Here is a 22,224-nt window from a genome sequence, read left to right on the forward strand (position 1 = left end):
TTCCTGCTGTGTCTCAATATGAGAAGACAAACCTAAAAAACACACATCCAATTATCTTAATAAAACATTTTTTCCTACCTGTCCAGCTGTTCTCTGAAGTTCTCCAGAGACGGTGGATTCTGTGGGGCACCCTCCTCAGGGTTGACTTCTATATCAGCCTTATCTAGGTCACCTCCATAAAGAAGGAACTGACAAAAGTATGTCTTCCTGTCTTTCTTATACAGGTAGCTGTAGCGCTTCAGAGAGTTACGAAAGTCTATGCATGCCGCTACCGTGCGATCCACAAATGTCATGAGCGACCGTCGATCTTGTGCTAGACGGTCACTAGTCTCCATTTGCTCCTGTAAGGTAAGAGATGGTTATCCATCTGAGGCAGACAGCAGGACAGATCTGAATGTGTTCAGACTAGACCTGATAGTGGGGAAAGGGGCTCAGCGAGGCGAGGCGTGGCACCAGTGCAGACATGCCAAACACATCACTGATGATACTTTTCATCATGTCAGGAAAACTGCTGCAAACTCCAGACTCCATAGAAGGAGTGAAAACAATGTCCTCCATGGCCTTTAATTCCAGATGAACTTCAAACAAAGGAGCCACAGCATGGCCCTCTTTTTTTTTGTAAAAGGAAAAAGAAGATTTTAATGGAATTCTTTTGAAAACTATGGTTTGGTTTTATGAAAATGCCAACACCAAAAACAATCATTCATTCCAAGGTTTTGTCCAAATTCCCTCTCTTTTCCCTCATTACTGAAGTAAGAAAAAAAAAGGATCCAAACTTGGATGGTTTGTAAAAGAATTTTTTTTTTTTTTCACATAAAAAATTGTTCTAACACAATGCATTGTGGTCTATATGCGTCAATCTAGTGAGAATCAATGCAGACTGTTTTATAACAGAAACCTTTGGTTAATTTCTAGGGCACTGGATTTTGAAACTGTAGATCCAGACAGCTCAACAAATTAGCGAACGGACTGTGTTGTGCACGATGTAGTGAATGAATTCCGACCCAGCGTGACTGTGCGTTTTACGTGAATTATTCAGAAGCATACCAATGTTGTCCAAAAAGAATTTGAGGGAGCACATGATGCTGTCGGTGAAACCTTTTGCAACCAAGTCATCAATGAGGTTAACATAGGCCTTCCACTCTTCAGAGGCAGACTCCACTCTAAAGAGCTCCTGATTGGTCTGAAAAACATTTAAAAAAAAACAATCAGAATTTCTACTATCTATTTATGGTACGTTTCAATTTAAACCAAACATTTAATAATATCATTTCATTTATCTCATAAGATATTTAGACCTTATAGAGACCAGATGATAACCCTATAGTTCCTTTAAAAAATGAACCTGAAATGATAAATTCAAATGTAAAACTACCAGCAAAAGTTTACCTTTAGCAATGAGTGAATCTTCTCGCCGGAGGACCGTATGAGACTGTAGAACTTGTTAACCATCACAGACTTGTCCTCCTGAGCAAACAGGAAATCTTTATTCCCCTCCTTTCTGTCAAAAATGGGTTTGGCCCAAGACCTAATGCAGCTCTGGATCTCCTCCATATTGTCCTCGGTCTTCTGAAGATGGCTGACCAGTTCACACACAAGGTCTCGCACATGCTGGATGTACGGCCAGACTCCTGATGGACATGTTGACAGGAACAGCCTTGTATTAGTAATTATGGATTGGATTTATCGGCGCTTTTCCAGATGCTCAAAGCACTTACAATGTCTCCATTATTCATTCACTCCTCATTCATACTTGGTGATGGTAAACTACTGATGTAGCCACAGCTGCCCTGGGGCAGACTAACAGAGGCGCGGCTACCTGTATGCGCCTCGGCTGTTCCAGTGAGAAAACTGGGCTTTGGGGTGGTGTATAAGGAACATTACACTGCACTGAATGTATGTTTTTCCCCATGAAAAAAAAACTAATAATGGGGCTTTTCAGTTTGTTTTTCCTATCCAACACAGTGTTATACTTATCAGTCATTGCAGAGACCTTGGCTGTTCCAGCTCAGACTCTCCTCAGCCTTTCTGAGCTCAGCTTCAATTTCCAGGAGCTGTTCTTGCACCAGAGGAGCCTCCACAATCAACTCTCTCTGGATCATCTGCAGCCAAATGAAAAATGGAAGTCAGTCTAAGTTGCTTTTTTATGTTGTTTGATTGTTCCTTGACTTGAAGGCTTTGATCATAGTATATAGTGGTGTTTTTTCAAACTATAAAACCAGCTCACTTAATAATATAGGCTATAACATTGGAATTACCATATTAGAGCAATGACCTGACTTTTATGTTGACCTTTTCGGCTGAATTGTGGGCGGGAGGGAGTATGTCTGTGCAGATTTCCTATCATCCCTTTGTTTACACTCTCTCCCGCTAGCTTAGAGCCCATCACACCCCCAACCTAACATTTCTGGTAGAACAAACCCGGCGAGCAATATTGGAGCTATCCAGCCGTCCAGTTCTGAAGTAGATTCCAGCTCAGACAAGGAAAACAAAGACGTTCATGGATCTATTTGTCTGCAAGTGGATGCAGACATCTAATTAGGGAGCTTGTAGTTGTACCCAATAACTACAACCCAACAACATTTTTTCATCAACTCCTGATTTCCGATTTGAATAAAGGATTACTCAGAAATGCAGTTCTGTGATCAATTTATTTGATACATTGCATCATCAAATAATGCTACAAGAATATGTTTAAAAAAAACATCAAAAAGACAGTTTTCATAGGAGTGGGTCTTCAAATCAATTCGTCAACACTGAAGATTGTTCATTCATGTATGAGTCAGAGGGTCAGCACATCAATGATAACTTCTTGACAGGGCATTAAAAAGACCAGACAGACCGAGTTTGTCACATAAATACGGCTGACCATTCATTTCTGACGTGTTTAGTTCCAAAATTCACATTGAAAAATTCCAAATTTAATAGAAAATGAACTTGTATTGCTAAGAACACACCTTTTAGCTTCAAGTCCTTAAGAAGTCATTCAGATGACTGATCTGCATTTGCCATGTTGATTTCTAAAATAGTTATTTTTACATAATAATTAAGTCATTCATCTTTGTCATGTGCTTTATCGATATCTTATGATTCTTAATTCTGTCTGATAAAAGCTAGGAACCGGATATTGATAAATCATGTAATAAAATGGTTATAGTATAACGGGGTGGGATTATATAAGTTCGCTTCCTTCCACTCCCTTTCATGCAATATATATTAATATGTCTAATTATCCTAAGTTTGATTAGTTACTGTATGAATGTATAACTGATGATTATAATGCTGTTGTGTATTATTTCTACTTAATTGCTTGAAATAAACCATTTCAAATCAAATCAAAGAAGTCATTAACCAAAAATGAACAAACAGACAATATTTTGTGAACTTCAAAACTTTCATAGGACCCATCTGCCCCGAGAGCATTTTCTAGAACTTAGGAAGTGTCACATATAAGGCTCTGACCTTGTTGTATCGGAGGGCGATGAGTTCCAGGTTGTTGAAATAATTCCGTAGTTGCTCATTGGTCTTATAGATCTGCATCGCATCTTCTGGGATATGGAGCTGATGGCACTGTAAATACCTCACTTCTCTGAGCATGGTATCAAGCTGGGAAGAGGTTAATAGCAACATTACTTGGAGGTTAGACTAGTGGTCTAGTCATTAAAAAAAAAAAACACCATTTAAATTGATTTTTATTGTCCCTTTTAAAAAATATATCTAAAAACACATAAAAAGCATCGAGTTGGCAGAAGAAAATGCTAAAACAAACAACAACAAGATCAGGTCAAATCAGTACAGGAAAACTCCAAAAGCTAAATTATTTTTAAATTAAAACTTTTGATGAGTTTTAAGAGAGAAAACCACACTGAATAATTTTTAAAATGGTAAAATGATGAGTATGTTGTATTTTTTAAATTCACATATTGGTTTTACAGAAGACAGCACTGAAGCTTCAACTGTTTGCGTAATAAATATGTACTGAAAGCAGCAGTTTCTCACAAACAGGACAGATGCTAGATGCTCTGTTCTTTTAAGAACAGAAAAAAAACGTAAAAAAAGAGCTCCTTCAAACTTCTGTTTTTTTGTGTTATCCGTTATTTGTAGGTTCTTCAGGTGATCCAGAGCTTCTGAAATAGATGAAATCTCAACTAGATGTTTCAGGTTGATGAAAGAGTTGGATCATTGGACAGTTTGAAGCTCTTTTGCTTTGAGGCAAAGGTTTTGTGATGCAGCCTAAATGAGGCTCAGCTTTATTTGATGTTCCTCTATAGGTTTTTTCACAGAACCGCTTACATTTCATACCTTTACTTGTTTTTGTCTCAATATTTTTGAAGTATTGCATGCCAAAAAGCTCAAGATAAAAGTTATATTTTAACCTCAATGTTTAATATCTTTAAACATTCGAACACTTTTAAATGTTCAAAGATCAATCAAATATGATTTGTTTGACATTAACTCAATGCTAATTCTTTTGTGTCTACAGTTCATATCATGCTCTGTTTTTTTTAATTGGCCACACAGCTACACACAAGTTTCTATGAACTAGAAGAAGGATTTACTACTTTGCTAGTTACCCATTTTTGAATCATCGCAAGTTTCAAAGTTGATTTGTGATCACCTTGTGTATCATTACTTCTGACACACTGGATTTACATGAGAACAAGGCAGAAATGTAAAAAGAATGATTCAATGCTGTATTTACTACAGATCATGCTTCAGTTTTCTCTCTATGGTAAATAACCTGGGGGCTGTAGTTGACCGAGATGAGCCGAGTCGCAGGGTCTCGTCTGATTAACGGCAAACTGAGGCTTTGCTGAGAGAGCTGGCCCACATCCTTAGCCCATGTCTCGTACACCCTGCTGGAGTATCTAACAACAAAGCAAACAACAGCAAAAGAAAAAGCGTTTAAGACCTAAGTAAGACTTTTTGTAAAACGGGTAGACTTTATATTTTAAAGAGCCACTGACATGAGCTTTCAAAAAACACATACCTACCATACATACAGTCTGTGCTGGCACATACCTACAGTATGTGTTTGTGTATGTATAACGTTTTTTTAGGAATTTAAAAAAAAAATTACTTACATTTTTTCTTACCTGCTTACTCTCAATCTTACGTGTTGGACGCAACATTTAAAATAATAATAATAATAAACTATTAATTAATAACTTGTGAACAGGTTAAGGAGATGGATGAATGGATTGATGATATGGTAATATCACGTACGTGTGGACAGAGAAAATAAAGGCACATCTACCTACCTAGCTTCTGAACAAAGAAATAAATCAATATTTGTGTTTTTAGCGTTTGTTAAAACTTCTATAAAACCATGAACTTCTGTTTTGTGCTTGTGTTTTTTGTTTAACTGCTTTCTAAAAGAGGTTCTTTGGGTGTTTTCAGAGTCTCTCAACTGGCCTCGGAATAGTGCCCCCAGAGGAGCTAGAGGATGTGGTCGACGAGAAGAATGCTGTCCCTGTGACCCGGTTCCAGATGAGTGGAAGAAAATTGATGGATTTTTCAATTTAAATGCTTCTGCATAATTGATAGCTACATGTAAATTAATCTGTGTGAAGTTATATAATAGCACCAGAAAACCTCCAGTCACAGTGATAGTTAGCACTTTTGTAACAGTCACACAAGCAGGCTTTCCCTCATGGAATACTTCAGCTTTGCATATTTTAATTCTTTACACTGATAAGCCCTCTTTACACTTACCCCCTGTGGTTAGGGGGGGTCGTAAAGAATACTACCAACGTATTCCCTGCGTGTCGTAAAAGGCGACTAAAAGGGACGGAGCGAGAGGACTGGGAATCCTCTCCCCTGTAACTACATTCCTAATTACGGACAGGGCAGAGTTGGGAAGGGGAGATTACCTCCCCAAACCCTTAAGATTGGGTCGTTGAATGTGCGGGGGTGTAGTACAGACGGAAGCAAAAGAGATCTGATTGGAAGGATGTTTGGAAGGAGGGGAATGAGCGTGTTAGCACTGAGTGAGACAAAGATGAAAGGGAAGGGTGAGTGTGTGTTTGGAAGTGTGAGTGGGAGAATGTCTGGTGTAGAGAGCGGGAGAGCAAGAGAAGGTGTGGCTTTGCTGGTGAGCTGTGAAGTGAAACGATGTGTGGTTGAATGGAAGGAGGTTTCACCAAGACTGATATGGGTGAAAGCGAAATTTCGGAAGGAGCTGTGGGTGTTCGTGAGTGCATATGGTCCTGGCAGTGAGAGGAATGAAGAGGAGAGAGTGACCTTCTGGAACGACTTGGATGAGTGCTTGCAAGGATTTGGAGCAAATGTGAATGTAGTGCTGATGGGAGATCTGAATGCTAGAGTGGGTGATGAGAAAATTGAGGGTGTTGTTGGCGTGCATGGTGTTCCTGGAAAGAATGATAATGGTGAGAGACTGATAGGAATGTGCACTGAAAGAGAGATGGTGATTGGGAATACATGGTTCAGAAAGAAAGAGATCCATAAGTATACGTGGGTGAGGCAGAGTGGTGGAAGAGTGATTGACAAAGCACTGATGGATTATGTGGTGGTTTCAAAGGTTGCATGTAGTAGATTGCTGGATGTAAGTGTGAGGAGGGGAGAGTGTGGAGGTATGTCTGATCACTATTTGGTGGAAGGAAGGTTGCGTGTGGGTATGCCATGGGTGAGATCGAGAAAGAGTGGGGAGGCAAGAAAAGTTCTGAGAGTGAGTGTTTTGAAGAACAGAGAGAAAATGTGTGAGTATCAGAAGGAATTAGGTGGCAAGTGGAATATGGTGAAGGAGCAAATGGTTGTTGGAGTGGAGGAAGAATGGCAACAGTTCAAAAGTGCAGTGGTTGGAAGTGCAGAGGAAGTGTGTGGTGTGAGACGTGTTGGGGGTGGTCTAAGAAAGGGAAGTGAATGGTGGTGCGAGGATGTAAGGTTGGCTGTAGTTGAGAAGAGATGTGCGTATGAAGTATGGCTGCAGAGAAAGGACAGGGAGTCATATGAGTGTTATAAGGAGAAGAAAAGGGATGCTAGGAGAGCTGTGCGTGAGGCAAGAGCGGCTGCGGATGAAAGGTGGGGCAGACAGTTGACTGATAATTTTCGAGAGAACAAGAAAATGTTTTGGAAGGAGGTGAAGAGGGTGCGAAAGGGAGTGTCGGGGAGGGAGGAGAAAGTGAAAACAGAGGATGGAAGGATGTTGAATGAGGGGAATGCAGTAAGAAAAAGATGGGCAGAGTATTTCGAGAGGCTGCTGAATGTGGAGGAAGATCGGGATGCTGTGATTGGGATGGATGGAAGGGAAAGTAGACTGAATGTATTAGAAGAGTTGAATGAAGCGTTGATTACAGGAGGGGAAGTTGTGCAACCTGTGGGAAAGTTGAAAGTAGGAAAGGCTGCAGGTGTGGATGGGTGTGCTGTGGAATGCCTGAAGTGTGGTGGAGCGATCGTGATTGAGTGGTTAGTCAGATTGTTGAATGTGTGTTTTGCAAATGGGCAGGTGCCGCTTGATTGGATGAGTGCGTGTGTGGTTCCCCTGTACAAGGGTAAGGGTGATAAGTATGAATGTGGTAGTTTTAGGGGTATTAGTCTGTTGAGTGTTGTAGGCAAAGTGTATGGGAGAGTGCTGATTAATAGGGTAGTGGAGGGAACTGAGTGTATGATTGGTGAAGAGCAGTGTGGTTTCAGGAGAGGTAGAGGGTGTGTGGATCAGGTGTTTGTTGTGAGACAGGTGTGTGAAAAGTTTTTGGCTAAGGGGAGGGAGGTGTTTTGGGCATTCATGGATTTAGAGAAGGCGTATGATAGGATTGATAGAGAGGCGTTGTGGGTGGTGTTGAGTATGTATGGTATTGATGGTAGATTGTTGGAAGGTGTGAAGAGTTTTTATAGACACAGTAGAGCGTGTGTGAGAGTGGGAAATAGCATGAGTGAGTGTTTTCCTGTGAGGGCTGGTCTGCGTCAGGGATGCGTGATGTCTCCGTGGTTGTTTAACGTGTATATGGATGGTGTGGTAAAAGAGGTGAATGAAAGGGTGTCAGGTACGGGTGTGAGCATGATAAATACTGACGGCAGCGAATGGAGTGTGAATCAGCTGCTGTTTGCAGATGATACTGCACTAGTGGCTGACTCAGAAGAGAACTTGGGACGTCTGGTTGAGGAGTTTGGAAGGGTGTGCGACAGAAGGAAGTTGAGAGTGAATGTGGAAAAGAGTAAGGTGATGAGGTGTACGAGGTTAAAGGGTGAACGCAGATTGAATGTGGCATTAAATGGGGAGCTGTTGGAAGAGGTAGAGTGTTTTCAGTATTTGGGGTCGTGTGTCTGTGTGGATGGTGGAATAGGGGGAGAGGTAGAGTTTAGAATGAATGAAGTACGAAAGATATGGGGGGGAATGAAGAGAGTGTTTGAATGTAGGTCACTGGGAAAGGATGCAAAAAGGAGATTGTATGAGGGTGTGGTGGTGCCTGCAGCGTTATATGGGGCTGAAACATGGAGTCTGAAAGTGGCGGAAAAGAGGAAGCTGAATGTAGTTGAGATGAGATGTTTGAGGAGTATGTGTGGTGTGACGCGTATGGATCGTGTGAGAAATGAAGTTATCCGAGAGAGAACTGGTGTGACGCGAGAGTTGGCTGAAAGAGCAGAGCAAAAGGCACTGGGATGGTTTGGACATGTTGAAAGAATGGAAAGGGAGCGATTGGTGAAAAAGGTATATGAATCTGATGTGAGTGGAGTGAGAATGAGAGGAAGACCGCGAATGGGATGGACAGAGGGTGTAAGAAGAGCGTTGAATGCAAGAGGGATGACTCTGGTGCAGGGGAGAGAGGCTGCTCAGGACAGGGATGGGTGGAGAGAGTTTGTGTATGGATGAATGGATGGGTGTGGTAGAGGTCTGGTCTTGGGATGAAGCGGCAAGGGGAAACCAGCCTTGGCTGAGGCCCTGCAGTGGAGGTGCCCACACTGGGCTGTGCAGCTGACCCTGGTGCAGTGTGGTGTGGCTTAGACCAGATCTCAGACCAGTCGCACGCACACACGCACTCAGGCACTGAAGGAGGAGGGTTTGGGGAAGAGACAGAGGGAGCTAAAATTGTGTGCCTTGTCTAGGCTACCCCACCTTGGTGGGACACAGCCTTGGTAAATAATAATAAAAAAAACACTGATAAGCACACAAGCAAGGTATAGCCTAATGTCATAATGAGAATGTGTGAGGAGCACACTCACCTATCCAGATTTTCCATCAACCATTCATACTTCTGCAGGACTTGGACTGCTTCTGGAATCTCCAGGTCCCTGCAGAGAAAAATCAAAGTTTATCACTAGTGTTCTTTTGACATGGTTTTAGGATACACTTCACAGAAGGACACTATCCACACTGTGAGAAAAGGCCTCAGAAATTAGCTTGGCACTTTGTTAGAGCTGAGATAGAAGACTCACACTTGAGGGATGCTCTTCAAGTTGGAGAGGAAGTCCTGGATTTGCTCCTTCAAATTCTTGGCCCATTGAACTTCTCCTGCTACCGGAGGAAAACTCCAATGTATTGGGACAAAATCTGGGGATAAACAAAGGTCACAAAATGATCTATATAAAGTAGTGGCACTACATGTTAATCAACTTTGCTGTTGTGGGATAAATAAAAGTTCTGTTCTGTTACTGAAGGTTTCATGTTGTCTCTTTGCATTAGAAAGGAGTTAAAATCAATCTACAAGTTTGAGTTCACGACAACAACAAAAAACCTGCTTTAAAAAAGGTTTTTGGCCTGTGAACCCAGTTTCTGTTCATGACACCTCTAAGTTGGGTCAAATATTTTGGTATCCTTTTAATTTCACAGTTAGCATCCAAATGATGCCCAAATTGCATCTCTGGATTGACAGGTGACTGCTAATTCTTCAGATCTCAGCAGTTTTACTGGGAAAGACTGGTTTGAAAAGGCCTTTTGGGTTCCAGCACCTCATTTATAGTCACAGACAGATGTTTTTGTTCACTCCAACGACAAAAGTAGCATAAAGTGAGGTGTACTGTTCTGTACACAGGTACTGAAATGAAACTCACCTAGACAATGCAGTTTCTCCATATGTTGGTAGTAGAGGAGTTTGTAGCCGTTCAGCTCTTTGTCAAACATGTTCAAAAGGGAAGAAATTTCTCTCTCGGCATCTACAGCAATTAAGGGATGCTCCAGCAGGCTCCCAAACATCTTCACAGTCTACAAATATAGGGTTAATCCAGAGGGCTTCATCCATTTGGGCTTTTTTGTGTGTTTGGTAATTTTTTTAGTCAAGGAGAAATTAAGATCACTGACCTTGAAGGCATTGCATGGCACTGAGGCGTTGACAAAAACACGACAGAAGATAGTTCCTATCTGTTGATAAATGTAATCCGTTTTCTTCTTCAAATCTTTTGCAGCATCTTCAAAGTCCTGCACCATGAGGTGGAAACCAAAAAAATGACCAGTGAAACATAGCACTGAGTGATATTGATGATTAACACTATTACACTAAGAACAATGACTACTTCTGATGAGAAAAATTGCATCTGAAGTAAAGCATACACACAAATACAGTGGAGGAAATAAGTATTTGATCCCTGCTGATTTTGTAGGTTTGCCACCTAAAAAGAAATGGACAGTCTGTCATCCTGATGGTAGGTTCAATTGAACAGTGAGAGATAGAAAACCAGGAAATCAACTTTGAAGGATCTATATCATGTTTTTGCATCTCATTAAGGGAAATAAGTATTTGACCCTTTAGTAAGTATTAAGAGTTCTGGTTCACACAGACCAGTTAGACTCTCCAAATCAACCTGTCACCTGCATTGACAACATCTATATGAACTAATCACCTGTAGAAAAGACACCTGTCCACAGAATCCATCCATCAGTCAGACTTTAGACTCTCCAACATGGAAAAGACTAAAGAGCTTTCAGTGGATTAAAAGGAGAAGATTGTAGACCTGCAAAAGACCGGACTGGAACTACAAAACCATCAGCAAGAAGGCGGAGGTTAAGGTGACAACTGTTGGTGCAATTGTGCCAAAATACAAGAACGTGACCATCAATCTACCTTTAGGTCAGGGGCTCCAAACCAGATCTCACCTGGTAGGGTTTCCATGATCATAAATAAAAACAACACAGCAGGAGTTATTGATGATCTCAAAGCAGCTGGAAGCACAGTCACCAAGAAAACCATTGGAAATACTTTACATCCTGCAGTGCTGGCAAAGTCCCCCTGCTTAAAAAGTCACATGTTCAGGCCCGCCTGAAGTTTGCCAATGAACACCATCATGATTAAGAGTGATTGGAGAAGGTGCTATGGTCAGATGAGACCAAAACGTAGCCTTTTGGCATCATTTCAACTTGTCTTGTTCAGATGAAGAGAAATGTTGCCGATGACCCCCATCCCCAATGTCAAGCACGGAGGTGGAAACATTGTGTTTTCTGCACAGGGTTACTTAGCCGCGTGGATGGGCGGAGCCACGTACCATCAAATCCTGAGTGAGAACCTTAGGCTGAGTGATAAATCGATTGTATTAATTAATTCGAATTTGTTGTTTTAGACAATACATTTTTGGAAGAAAAAAAAAGACGAAAAAAAATTGAGATTATATTTTCCCAGCTCTGTGCTCACTTGGGCTTCCGTTTTTCGGAATAAGGATGTCCATCTCTCGCAACAAGCAGACATGAAAACGGCAGCAAGCGAAAAGAGGAGCTTTTTCCATGAGGCTGAGAAAAAAAAAACTTAAAAAAAGCTTATATAATATACAAGCAGACAAAACGCGTAAAGCCCTCCGTAACATTTCTCTGTAGCGCTAAGTGTAGGCTGATGGAGCAGCCGGACACGTGACCGTTGTTAATGAGATCCAAACAGAACTGGAGGATAAACCGGGACTCACTGCAGCAACAGAAGGTTCGATTCAAACAAGTGTTTATTGGAGACAGCAGTGTCATTACACTGATGCTACAATGCTATGCAAACTAAATGTTCCACATGTCGCCAGTTTGCCACCACAAACTGATTTAAAGTCAGACAATATTTTCACAGAGCGGACTTTAAGGGGTGGAAGTTAAATAAATCAAACTTTATTTATAGAACATTCATTAAAAACTGTATTTTATACTTTGAATGAAACTTTATTAGCATTTACTATCTAACATTACCAATAAGATAATGACCCAAATCACACAGTCAAGACAACCAAGGAATGGCTGACGAAGAAGCAAATCAAGATCGTAGATTGTAGATCTTTTGCAAAGAAGAGTCGACTGAAGTTCCTCCTGATTTGTGCAGAAACCTTCTCATCAACTACAAGAAACGTCTGAACTCTGTGCTGCTAATAAGGGTTTTGCCACTATGTGTGAAGCCTATCTGTGACGTCAAATTAACCTACCAATAAGATGACAGACTCTATTCAGATGCGCAAACCTACAAAATCAGTGCGCACTCAAATACTCGAGTCCTTTACTGTACACAGAAAATCACATGCAAAAAAGATGCTGCTGTGTCCAAAAAAGGCTGGAATTGCATAAAAGAGGGCAATGTACAGCTTGATTCTAGTGCTACCCACCTTATGGATCATGTCCACACACTTGTCAGCAGCCTTCTCTGTAAAGAGTTTGTAGGCATCGGAGAACTGTTGGTGAAGCTGCTTTATTTGCAAGTTGAATTCTTGATAATTGAAGCCGTCCACAACCAGTGTCTCGAGCCTTGCCAGGTCCAGGTTCAATAATAAGATGTCCTGTAGAAAGGTGATAGTGAGAACCAGAGAATAATCACTCTTAGATAGGTTTATAAAGTCAACCTATACAAGTTGGTTCTAAACTGTTTGCATGCTCACCTTGATAGTTTTGAGCCTAACAGTGAACGCATTCAGTTCTAAGAAGACCTTGGTTGGATCAAAGCTCCACGGCTCAGGACTGATCCCTGGTTTCTTGTATTTAGTCAGGTTGGCTCGGTAGGACTCATAGGAGTCTCTGAAGAGCTGCAGGATGTCCAGGCTGTTCTGCAAACTCTTTAGACCGTCAGAAGCGTCTTCGCTCAGAAGCTTTTCTGGAACAAGATACGCCTGGGCCTGGATGTTGCAAAGCAGCAAGCGCAGTGTTTAGTAAATGTGAATTAGAAAATAAAACTTCGAAGATTTACATTTCCACAGAGACCTGTTTAATGAGGAGGCCAGCAATCTCTCGCAGGAGGAAGACGAAGTGGGATTTATATTTATGGTATTTGGAATTGACCCACACGAGGGAAACTGTCACCATCAGAGGGGCAATGTGGATCTTCATCTTAGGAAGCTCCAAGCTCTCAGTCCTCTCAAACTGTTTCTGCAGGGGCTTCATGTACTTGCAGATGTTTTCTGCATCTTCCAAAGCTAGAAATAATCCAAAAACAAACATATGAACAAAATGCCCATTTACTAACAGTTTTTTCTGAATGAACGGAATTTATTACCTTCAGAAATGTTCTTGCAGACTTTCAACCAGGGTTGAAAGTAAGTGCTATTTGCAGCCTCCAACAGCTCCACAACCATCTGTGCTTTAGAAGATGCCACCTGAGAAGAGATGTACTCCAAGTCTGCATGTCTGCAAGAAAAGACACAAACCAAAATCACTTTACTAAACCTTTGGGAGTCCATCACTTTATTTTTCTCTGTGCTTCAAGCCATTTTGATTTTAAACCTACTTTCCGTTTATGAACAAGTGATGTCAGGAATCTCTGCCCTGAACTTTAGCAAAGTGTGACTTTTTAATGAAACAACAGGAAGCTGTTGCAGTTGAGATGCTTTTTTTAGCTGCAACAACAGTTTAAAGGCCGACATTGATCATCTTGTAACCTATTTTCAAAGCATTCCCAGTGGTCTTTTAACTATGATCATGCCATTTTTAGCCAAAATTTTAAAAACGTTGTTTTCTAGGACATAGTTTCTGCAGAGTTGCAAGAGTTCATTAGTGTAGGCCCACCCTGCTGGCAATCAAACCATCACCTTCATACTGCAAAGTGATGACGCACCAACACACAGCTGTTCTTTTCCAATAGAAATTCTCTGTCAAGTTGTGTGTTCAGAATACACAAAACTTGAAATTAGAGGCAGTTTAATCAAAGGAGGAACTAATTCTACAAATTAACTGATGCAAAGAAAACTGAGAAATTAAATTAGTCTAAAACGTCCTCTTTTTCTTACCGCTGCTCCCTTTAGGGGGCGCCACAACAAATTATCAATGAACTGAGACACAAAATGCATTCTTTAATGAACAGTTCAAGTGCTCCGACACTGAATTTCACGTAGAAACAAACAGTAAGGAAAAATGTCCACCTGAAGCATGTTTTCAAAAAGCTGTAATATTTTAAAAAAAGTTTTTGACAGAACACCCACAGTCTGTCACATCAGAGTGCACATCCACCCATCCCTTAAACTCCATCATTAAATCAGCTGACGGCACCACCATAGTCAGTCTCATTTCAGAGGAGGATGAGGTCAGCAGACTAGAAACGTAGCGCTTGAGGAAAAACCTCCATCCGAACACCAGATATCAAGATATATCATCCTGGACTTCAGGAAGAGCAGAGTGGACCCGCTCCTGCTGTACATAAAAGGGGACTGTGTATAGAGGGTCCAGTTTGTTCGATTCCTGGGAGAAACAAAGAAACGCTGCCGAGGCCGGCTCTAGGTTGACGTCATGAAATTGGCGGCACCCACTAGAGAAAGGCGTTGCCTCACAGATCGAGTCGCCTTACTTCCAGGTAGGACATGAGCAGTGAAAACAACTCATTTCACTCTTTTTTTTTTAAATCATTCTTTCGTGTGGCAAAGATAATATACTATCATGAATATGGATATAATTTACTCTGAAAGGCTTGAGACAAGAATGATATAGGCCCTTCAAAATGTATATTTTTAACCTTGAATATCATTTATTCTTTTATACACCTGGAGAGCATCACAATTTTGGTTGTGCATACAATGTTACAATGACAATAAATAGAATCTTTATTTTAGAAGCTGCCAATGCAACTTTCTGTAAGAACAGACCTGTTTTTCCAGAAATGAAGCTCGGAGTACAGCGTTGGATTTCCTTCCTGCAGAGTGTTCATCTGTAAGATGGGTTCCAGCTGGTGGCTCCAATTGACAACTGTCGTCTCCAAAATCAGGGTGATGGATGTGTCCATCGACAGTGTCCTGTGATATTAAAGCATGTAAGTGTACACGTGGGACTATTAATACTATGATTTTTAGGCTTACCGTTTGTCCATCTTCAGAGCAGCTTCTTCCACTTTTTCAAAGTCCAGGGGGTAAACCAGTACGGTTCTGCCACTGATGCGGCCTGATTGCTGACGCAGATGGTTCTTGAACGTCAGAACTGATCTTTCAAAGTCCTGACGCCCATCTGCTGGGTGACCCCGGTTCTTTAAAGCGGTGAGTCCCGAGCCACACATGGCCTGAGGCAGCAGGAGAAAAAGCGAGATAAAAGAGATAATTAGATTTTTTTTTGTGGTAAAATAAAGACACAAAAAGAAAAACTTCTGATCCAATTTGACGTTTTATTTTGAAAAACTAACAGGTTGATTTATTTGCACCCAGAGCTTTATTTAAAATTTTCTCAACCACAAAACTGACATGATCAGTTGTAAAGAACAGACATACATGTCTACCATAAGAGATGATAATTTCTTCATTCATTCAAGTATTTGGGATTTTTTTTTTGCACAAAGCATGTATCTAGAGTAAACTTTAAGCCTCCATTTTAGATTGAATTGACCCCTGCTGCCCTCCTGGTGCAGAGAGCCACTAACAATGTGCGTCTTTGCTCCTGTACACCCAATTTAAGACATGAAGAACATAAAACTCACAGAACTGTTTCAGAAATCACTGTTAGATAATGCATGCTATAAAACCCCCACTTAAAAGGTCCTAGGAGCAAATGTCAGGATGTGGAGCAGGGTGTCAGGCACCCATGGTACAGGGGGGGGGGGTCCTTTGAAGTTTCTGTTCCTCTCTATGCAGATGGCTGCAGGACAGCTAACATGCCTTGAAGTTGTGGAGGCCACTGTCCAGGCGGATTCTGCATCCTCCTCTTTGCATTTACACATTCATCCAGAGATTGTATAAAACCCGGGCAGTGGGAGAAGACAGTGCTCTTTGTGTTCTTGCTGTGAGCCCTGTTTTAGTCAAAGGCATTCAGGGAAATTGATTGAGCCCGGATATCTGTATTAGAAATATTGTTAGGGTAATAAATATTTGGCTTGAATTGGATACCCCCGTCTGTGCGCTTTCATTCCAACAGAATCTCTACGCTTCAGACACAATTATTATGCCCCTTTTTGTGTCTAGGGGGACCTGGAGGAGCATAACATAAAAGTTAACATTTTGCCCTGACTTAAAATGAATAACAAAACACCAAAAGATTGTTTCTATACAAAAAAATGACAAATGTATTTACAAATTAATGGAAAATAAAATCATACAAGAACTTAAAGTGAAGCAAAAAGGCTTCAGGGTGAATCACAGCCAAAACTCCAACCTATCTAATCCCAGAAAACATTTTACCTGAACTAAAAGAAAGGGGAAAACAAAGACTAACTAACCTCCCTAGACTAACATAAACAGGAAAAAAGGTGTACTAAAGAAAATGGCAGCTCATCCTGCAGCTTCCCTTTTAACTCATAAATTACACTAAACAAAACTACACAGAGTGGGCAACAACACAAAACCACAAAGAACTACAAAGTGCAACACAAACTAAAACAGGTGGAGAACTACAAAACAAATAGAGAAGAGTGCCACGCTGCAGTGGAGACAGGTTCCAGCAAAGCTCCCTTCTCACATGGTGCCTTAAAGGCTGCTGCCATCAGTTTGGGTCCACTGGGAGCCACGCCTTTTCCAGCACCACACCTGAGACTAATCATACACACAAAGATCCACAAAAACACAGAAGTCCCACTGATACAAACAAGATACACTAAACACAGAACAAAAAGAAATCCAAATCAAATACGGCCACAGCCGTAACAGCAATCCAGTTAGGGTTCAGACTCCTCAGTACCATGAAACCGTATCAGAGAACATGTCTCCCTGTTAACTTGAGTTCACTCTGAACGTTGCCATGGCAATCAATATCAACAGCCTTATGACATCCCAAGTTAGGGAATGCGGTTAATATTTAACTCTTCTGACCTAACAGAGAACAGTTGTCATCCCAACATTGTCATTTTAGACAGAAAGATAGTCAAAACTCGCCTTTCTGCAGTTGAAAACTGAATGTTAACCCTCCAGTCAAGTTCATTTCCCGCCCCTGACTTTAGACTCAACATGGATTGGCCTGTTTTACCTGTTCTTAGGCTTAGCACTAAAACTCTTTTTCAAGCACCAAATTTTTTGCTCAACATTCTTTAACAATAATATTCTTTAACATTACACATTGGTAGATGTGAAGAAAGTCTCAAAGTAATGTTTAACATGAATTTATAGAATTAGGCTTAAAAAAACTGCAGCAAACACACAAACTGGCACTGAGACTGTACTACTGAATGAATATGTAAAAATACATGGAATACCAAACTTAACATAAAGTTGTGTGTGTGTGCACATGAGTGGCCTGTGACACTAAGGTCAGAGTGGACAAATATGGGCAACACATTTGCAGCCCCTCAGGCTTTTTTTGTTGTCTCTAGAAGAACAGAGCTTACAGGACCTCCAATTCTGCCCATGTCGTCTTTGGGGGAGAGGAATCTCAGGGTCCTCCTCATCATGTTCAACAAACTGGACCAGTACTTCTTCAACGGACAAATGCTCAGTCAGTCGCCCACTCATTGTGCTCAGAAAAGAAGGAGTTCAAGGCAAACATTAAGCTGTATTTATTGTCTAATCAGTCACTGCTTTGCACCAGCAGCTACTTCCTGTTTGGAACGCCAAGGAGAGGGGTTGCTCAGTCCAGTTCTCATTTACAGTCAGTTAGTTAACAAACCCCAGCTTTATAAACTAACTTGTTTTTCAAAATAAGACACAAAATGGGATGTTGAGCCGTTTCTCCGGTTTATTTTTATTTTATTTTACTGACAAGAAAACAACAACACAAACCTAAAAATCAAATGTGCATCTTGTTGCCTCACTGAAACCTAAATCAGAGTTTCCAAATCTTTTATTTTTAAGTCACATTATTATTACTACTGTTAATTGAGTCAATATACTAAGTGGGGTTTTTTCTGTAAGCTTTTTTTAGAGTCAATTTGTGTCAAAGTGGTTTGACTCTAAGGTGTCTGAGACCATTTTAACGTTTATTGTAAAGCTAACAAACATCCTCCGTTCTGTGTTTTTCTCTGCAGTTTACCTCACTTTGCACAGAAACGTGGTGCTGCAGACAGACAGACAGGTTCCCCACAAGAACGCTTCTTCTGTTGTTCTCTGCAGTCAGCTTCATCTTCCTCTTCTTCTTGAAGTAGAGGGTCTTGCCGTTAGAGCCGGAGTTGTGTTCCGTCGAGGGCGCCAGGTCTCCGGCTGCATTCACGGAAATGTAAAGGATGGAGTTTTCCTCGGAGTCGAAAAACTCCTCCAAAACTCTCCTCTTTTCCTCCACGGACAGACATTTCTTCCACGTATCTTCCTTCAGTTTAAAACCCAGTAGCACAAAGTTTTTCACAAACTCCATTGTTGTGAAACGGACGCGGTCTCTCTGGAACTGCCACTAAAGATGAGAACGCCGACAGTTTCTTGGTTTCCAAGGCAACGCCAAGGAGCCGTAACGTCACGACAGAGCAGACCCAGGACCCAAAAATCCGGGATTGATTAAATATTAATCCCAATTAACAAGAACTGTTCTGTCTGTGTAACCACTGATCTGGGGGTAGCCTATTAACTCACTGAACACTGATTTTATTCCTATATATTAGTTCTTTAACACTATTAACTGCTGTTTTTTTTATAGAACCGTGGTAACAAATAAGTTTCCCCATTATAGTATCAATAAAGTTTTGTGCTATTCCATTCGTTTGACGTCATATATTTTGGACATTTTGAATTTTTTTTTAACATATGTTTATTAATTTACAAAAGGAAACTTCATGTCAGTCTTTAAAAGATGCAATCAGACTTTAAAGCTACTATATAATATCTAAACTGTTTCAACTAAATTAATCACACAAATTCTTTATATAGGTCCACAGGTTTTATCAAATTAAAGAACTTTTCCCAAATATGATAATATCATGATAAAAGTATATTCATTTCTATAATTTCATTAAAAAAGGTTTTATTTATGTAAAAATAAACAATTATATACTATAAATTATTAAACATTTGGCATTTCATCTATATTCTATGAAAATTTAACTTTTTGAATGAAACAAAGAAATAAATACACTTTTCTATGATATTCTCATTTTTTTGAGAAAGGATTTGTACATGCCTTAAGATTTGATTTGATTTATTTCAAGCATTTTAGTCAAAACAATAAAGAATTTACACAGATTTATCAAATTCATTACAGAAATGATAAAATGCATAGATTAAACAGAAAATTAAACAAAAAAAAAGTCACTTAAATCACATTTGCTTGATTTAGAGCTTGATTTATTGAAAATGATTTGGAAGAAGCGAGTTTATATAATCCCACCCCTACTGAGTTAATTCATTTAATAGTTTTACAGTTTTTGTAATCCAGTTCTGATCCGGTAGATTATTTTCAAGTAATAAAATCCAGTGCCTAGTAATGATTGATTATCTTCAGAAAACCTTTATTCATGATTTCAGTAAATAGTAACTGTAACCGTTAAATAGTAATCATTGATTATCATTAGACCAGATTACCAGTAATTATTGCTACACACTGCAGATCAAGTAGAGGAAATCAACAGCTCATTAATTTTTATTAAAACATTTCAGTAATCATTATTGACATTACATAATGTAATACTCATTGGTTGTCAAAGAGCTTAAATTATTTATACCACAAATAGCACAATTAGGTTCACACATGTATTTGGAATTATTCAAACACCTGTTTATCCTTAACTACTCTTATCTTCATATCCTGAAATCAAAGTTTCTTTATACATTTTCTTGAACATTTGGATATTTGAACATTTCAGATGGTAGATTGGTCTAACATGATAAAACATTAAAAAGAAAATAACGTTTTATTATTATTAATTCCTGTTCCTATGGTTGGCTTGTGGAGGACCCAGGAAAAAATGGCAGATAATAAATAGATCTACTTCAAATGTCCCAAAAAGCGTGTCAAGTGAAAAATGTGAAGAAAAGTGGAGACATATGATGGCGATAAACTGAAAATTTTAGATAAATATTTGAATGAATGAAAAAGAACAGTTGATTGCTTGGAAACTTAAATGTGTTCTGTGACTCTAGGAATACATGACTGAACATAAGATGCAACTAAACCCAACTGCATTCATCCTCACAGTTTTTGCACATGAACGGCCATCTTCTCTTGAGAACAACAGCATCTGATGTGGTGGCATGTTCAATTTATTTTGATAGAGTGGAGAAACACCTTGGTGCTGAAACCTTAATGAATGAAAGGTGATCCAGGAGACCAGGACATGTCGAGGAGGCCGGAGGAGGGCAACAACCCTGCATCACGACCATCACCTCCTCCTTTGTGCAAGGAGAAAACATAGGAGCACCCTGCAAAATGGCCTCCAGCAGGCCACCAATGTGCCTGGGTCTGCTCAGACTGTTAGAAAAAGACTCCATGAGGGTGTCTGAGGGCCCAACATCCACAGGTGGGAGTTTTACTTACAGCCCAACACCGTGCATGACCTTTGGCATTTGCTGGAAAAAACCAAGATTGGCAAATTCGCCACTGGCGCCCTGCTCTTCACAGACGAAAGTATGTTCACACTGAGCACACGTTTCCGAGTCTGCAGACACCGGGGAGAACGCTCTTGCTGCCTGCAACATCGTCCAACATGACAGGTCAGTAATGGTTTGGGGTGGCATTTCTTTGAAGGGCCACACAGCTCTCCATCTGCTCACCAGAGGCAGCTTGACTGCCATTATGGACCAAGATGAGGTTCTCAGGCCCCTTGTGAGACTGTATGTTGGTATGATTGGCCCTGGGTTCCTCCTAATGCTAGACCTCATGTGGCTGGAATGTGTCAACAGTTTCTATTAACGCAATGAACTGGCCCACCCGTTTCCCAGACATGAATCTAACTAAGCACATTTGGGACATCATGTCTAGGTCCATCCATCAACGCCAGGTTGCACCACAGACTGTCCAGGATGATCTTTTGGTCCAGGTGTGGGAGGAGATCCCCCAGGAGACCGTCCGCCACATCAGAAGCATACTCGTGTGTTGCAGGAAGTAATACCGGCATGTGGAGGCCACACCCACTTTCATTTAGATTTGTTTCAAAGGCAATACATCAAAGTTGGATCAGCCTGTTGTGCATTTTTCCACTTTAATTACGGGCATGATTCCACATCCAGACCTCCATAGATTAATTCATTTTATTTCCCATTCCAATAATTGATTATTTTTAGAGTTTATTTCTTGTAATTCTGTAGAAATAGTTTGAATAGATTTAAGTTTAGATTGAATTGAACTAAGAGGCTAGAACTCAATAACAGTTAAACTTAATCCAAAGCCTTTTTTACATTTTGCAAAATGTCATTGATCATAATACTTCTGTTTGCTTATGGTGGGTTTTTTTTATCAGTTAAAAATTATTATTACATTTATTTCCATCGTGTCAATGAAAAAAATATCTGCATTTCAGACACTTGCAAAAAAAGAAAAAGAAAAAATAAATCCACTATGATAATGTGTAGTCACAGACGTGTCTAAGCCGTCTATTCCTCTATCTTTTGCTAGAATTCTCCGTTGTTGTGATTTTTCTTAAATCTGAACCTAATCGATGGCTAGTTCTTGGTCAGTGATTATGAGGTGCCGTGTAGGACATTATTCAGAATTAGCATTCACATACACATGTGAAATCTCTCACACACACTAGTGAAATGCTTGTATACATACAACTGAAAATGTATTCATTCACATACACATGTGAAATCTCTCACATACACATGTGAAATCTCTCACATACACATGTGAAATGCTCTCACACACACTACTGAAAATGCTCTCACATACACATGTGAAATGCTCTCACACACACTACTGAAAATGCTCTCACATACACATGTGAAATGCTCTCACACACACTACTGAAAATGCTCTCACACACACTACTGAAAATGCTCTCACACACACTACTGAAAATGCTCTCACATACACATGTGAAAATGCTCTCACATACACATGTG

At 40.2% G+C, this 22,224-nt stretch overlaps 1 protein-coding gene across 1 annotated transcript in view; it reads right to left on the reverse strand.

Annotated features, from left to right (window-relative positions):
- dnah9 (dynein, axonemal, heavy chain 9) overlaps window positions 1–18,651 on the reverse strand; it is a 71,752-nt gene extending 53,101 nt beyond the window's left edge. The window contains exons 1-18 of the mRNA XM_023958740.2: window positions 18,272–18,651; window positions 15,187–15,383; window positions 14,977–15,123; window positions 13,398–13,528; window positions 13,106–13,317; window positions 12,787–13,020; window positions 12,517–12,687; window positions 10,256–10,372; window positions 10,009–10,159; window positions 9,394–9,508; window positions 9,181–9,249; window positions 4,742–4,868; window positions 3,463–3,606; window positions 1,994–2,102; window positions 1,390–1,631; window positions 1,048–1,183; window positions 412–608; window positions 79–341 (exon numbers count right to left, since the gene is read on the reverse strand). Coding sequence (XP_023814508.1) covers window positions 79–341; window positions 412–608; window positions 1,048–1,183; window positions 1,390–1,631; window positions 1,994–2,102; window positions 3,463–3,606; window positions 4,742–4,868; window positions 9,181–9,249; window positions 9,394–9,508; window positions 10,009–10,159; window positions 10,256–10,372; window positions 12,517–12,687; window positions 12,787–13,020; window positions 13,106–13,317; window positions 13,398–13,528; window positions 14,977–15,123; window positions 15,187–15,383; window positions 18,272–18,589 — 3,080 coding nt within the window. The 5' untranslated portion in view covers window positions 18,590–18,651. The remainder of the gene's footprint in view (window positions 1–78; window positions 342–411; window positions 609–1,047; window positions 1,184–1,389; window positions 1,632–1,993; window positions 2,103–3,462; window positions 3,607–4,741; window positions 4,869–9,180; window positions 9,250–9,393; window positions 9,509–10,008; window positions 10,160–10,255; window positions 10,373–12,516; window positions 12,688–12,786; window positions 13,021–13,105; window positions 13,318–13,397; window positions 13,529–14,976; window positions 15,124–15,186; window positions 15,384–18,271) is intronic.
- Between the last annotated feature and the right edge of the window lie 3,573 nt (window positions 18,652–22,224).

The sequence above is a fragment of the Oryzias latipes genome, chromosome 9, assembly GCF_053564925.1.
Source record: "Oryzias latipes strain Hd-rR chromosome 9, Olatipes_Hd-rR_3.1".
Classification (NCBI taxonomy): domain Eukaryota; kingdom Metazoa; phylum Chordata; class Actinopteri; order Beloniformes; family Adrianichthyidae; genus Oryzias; species Oryzias latipes.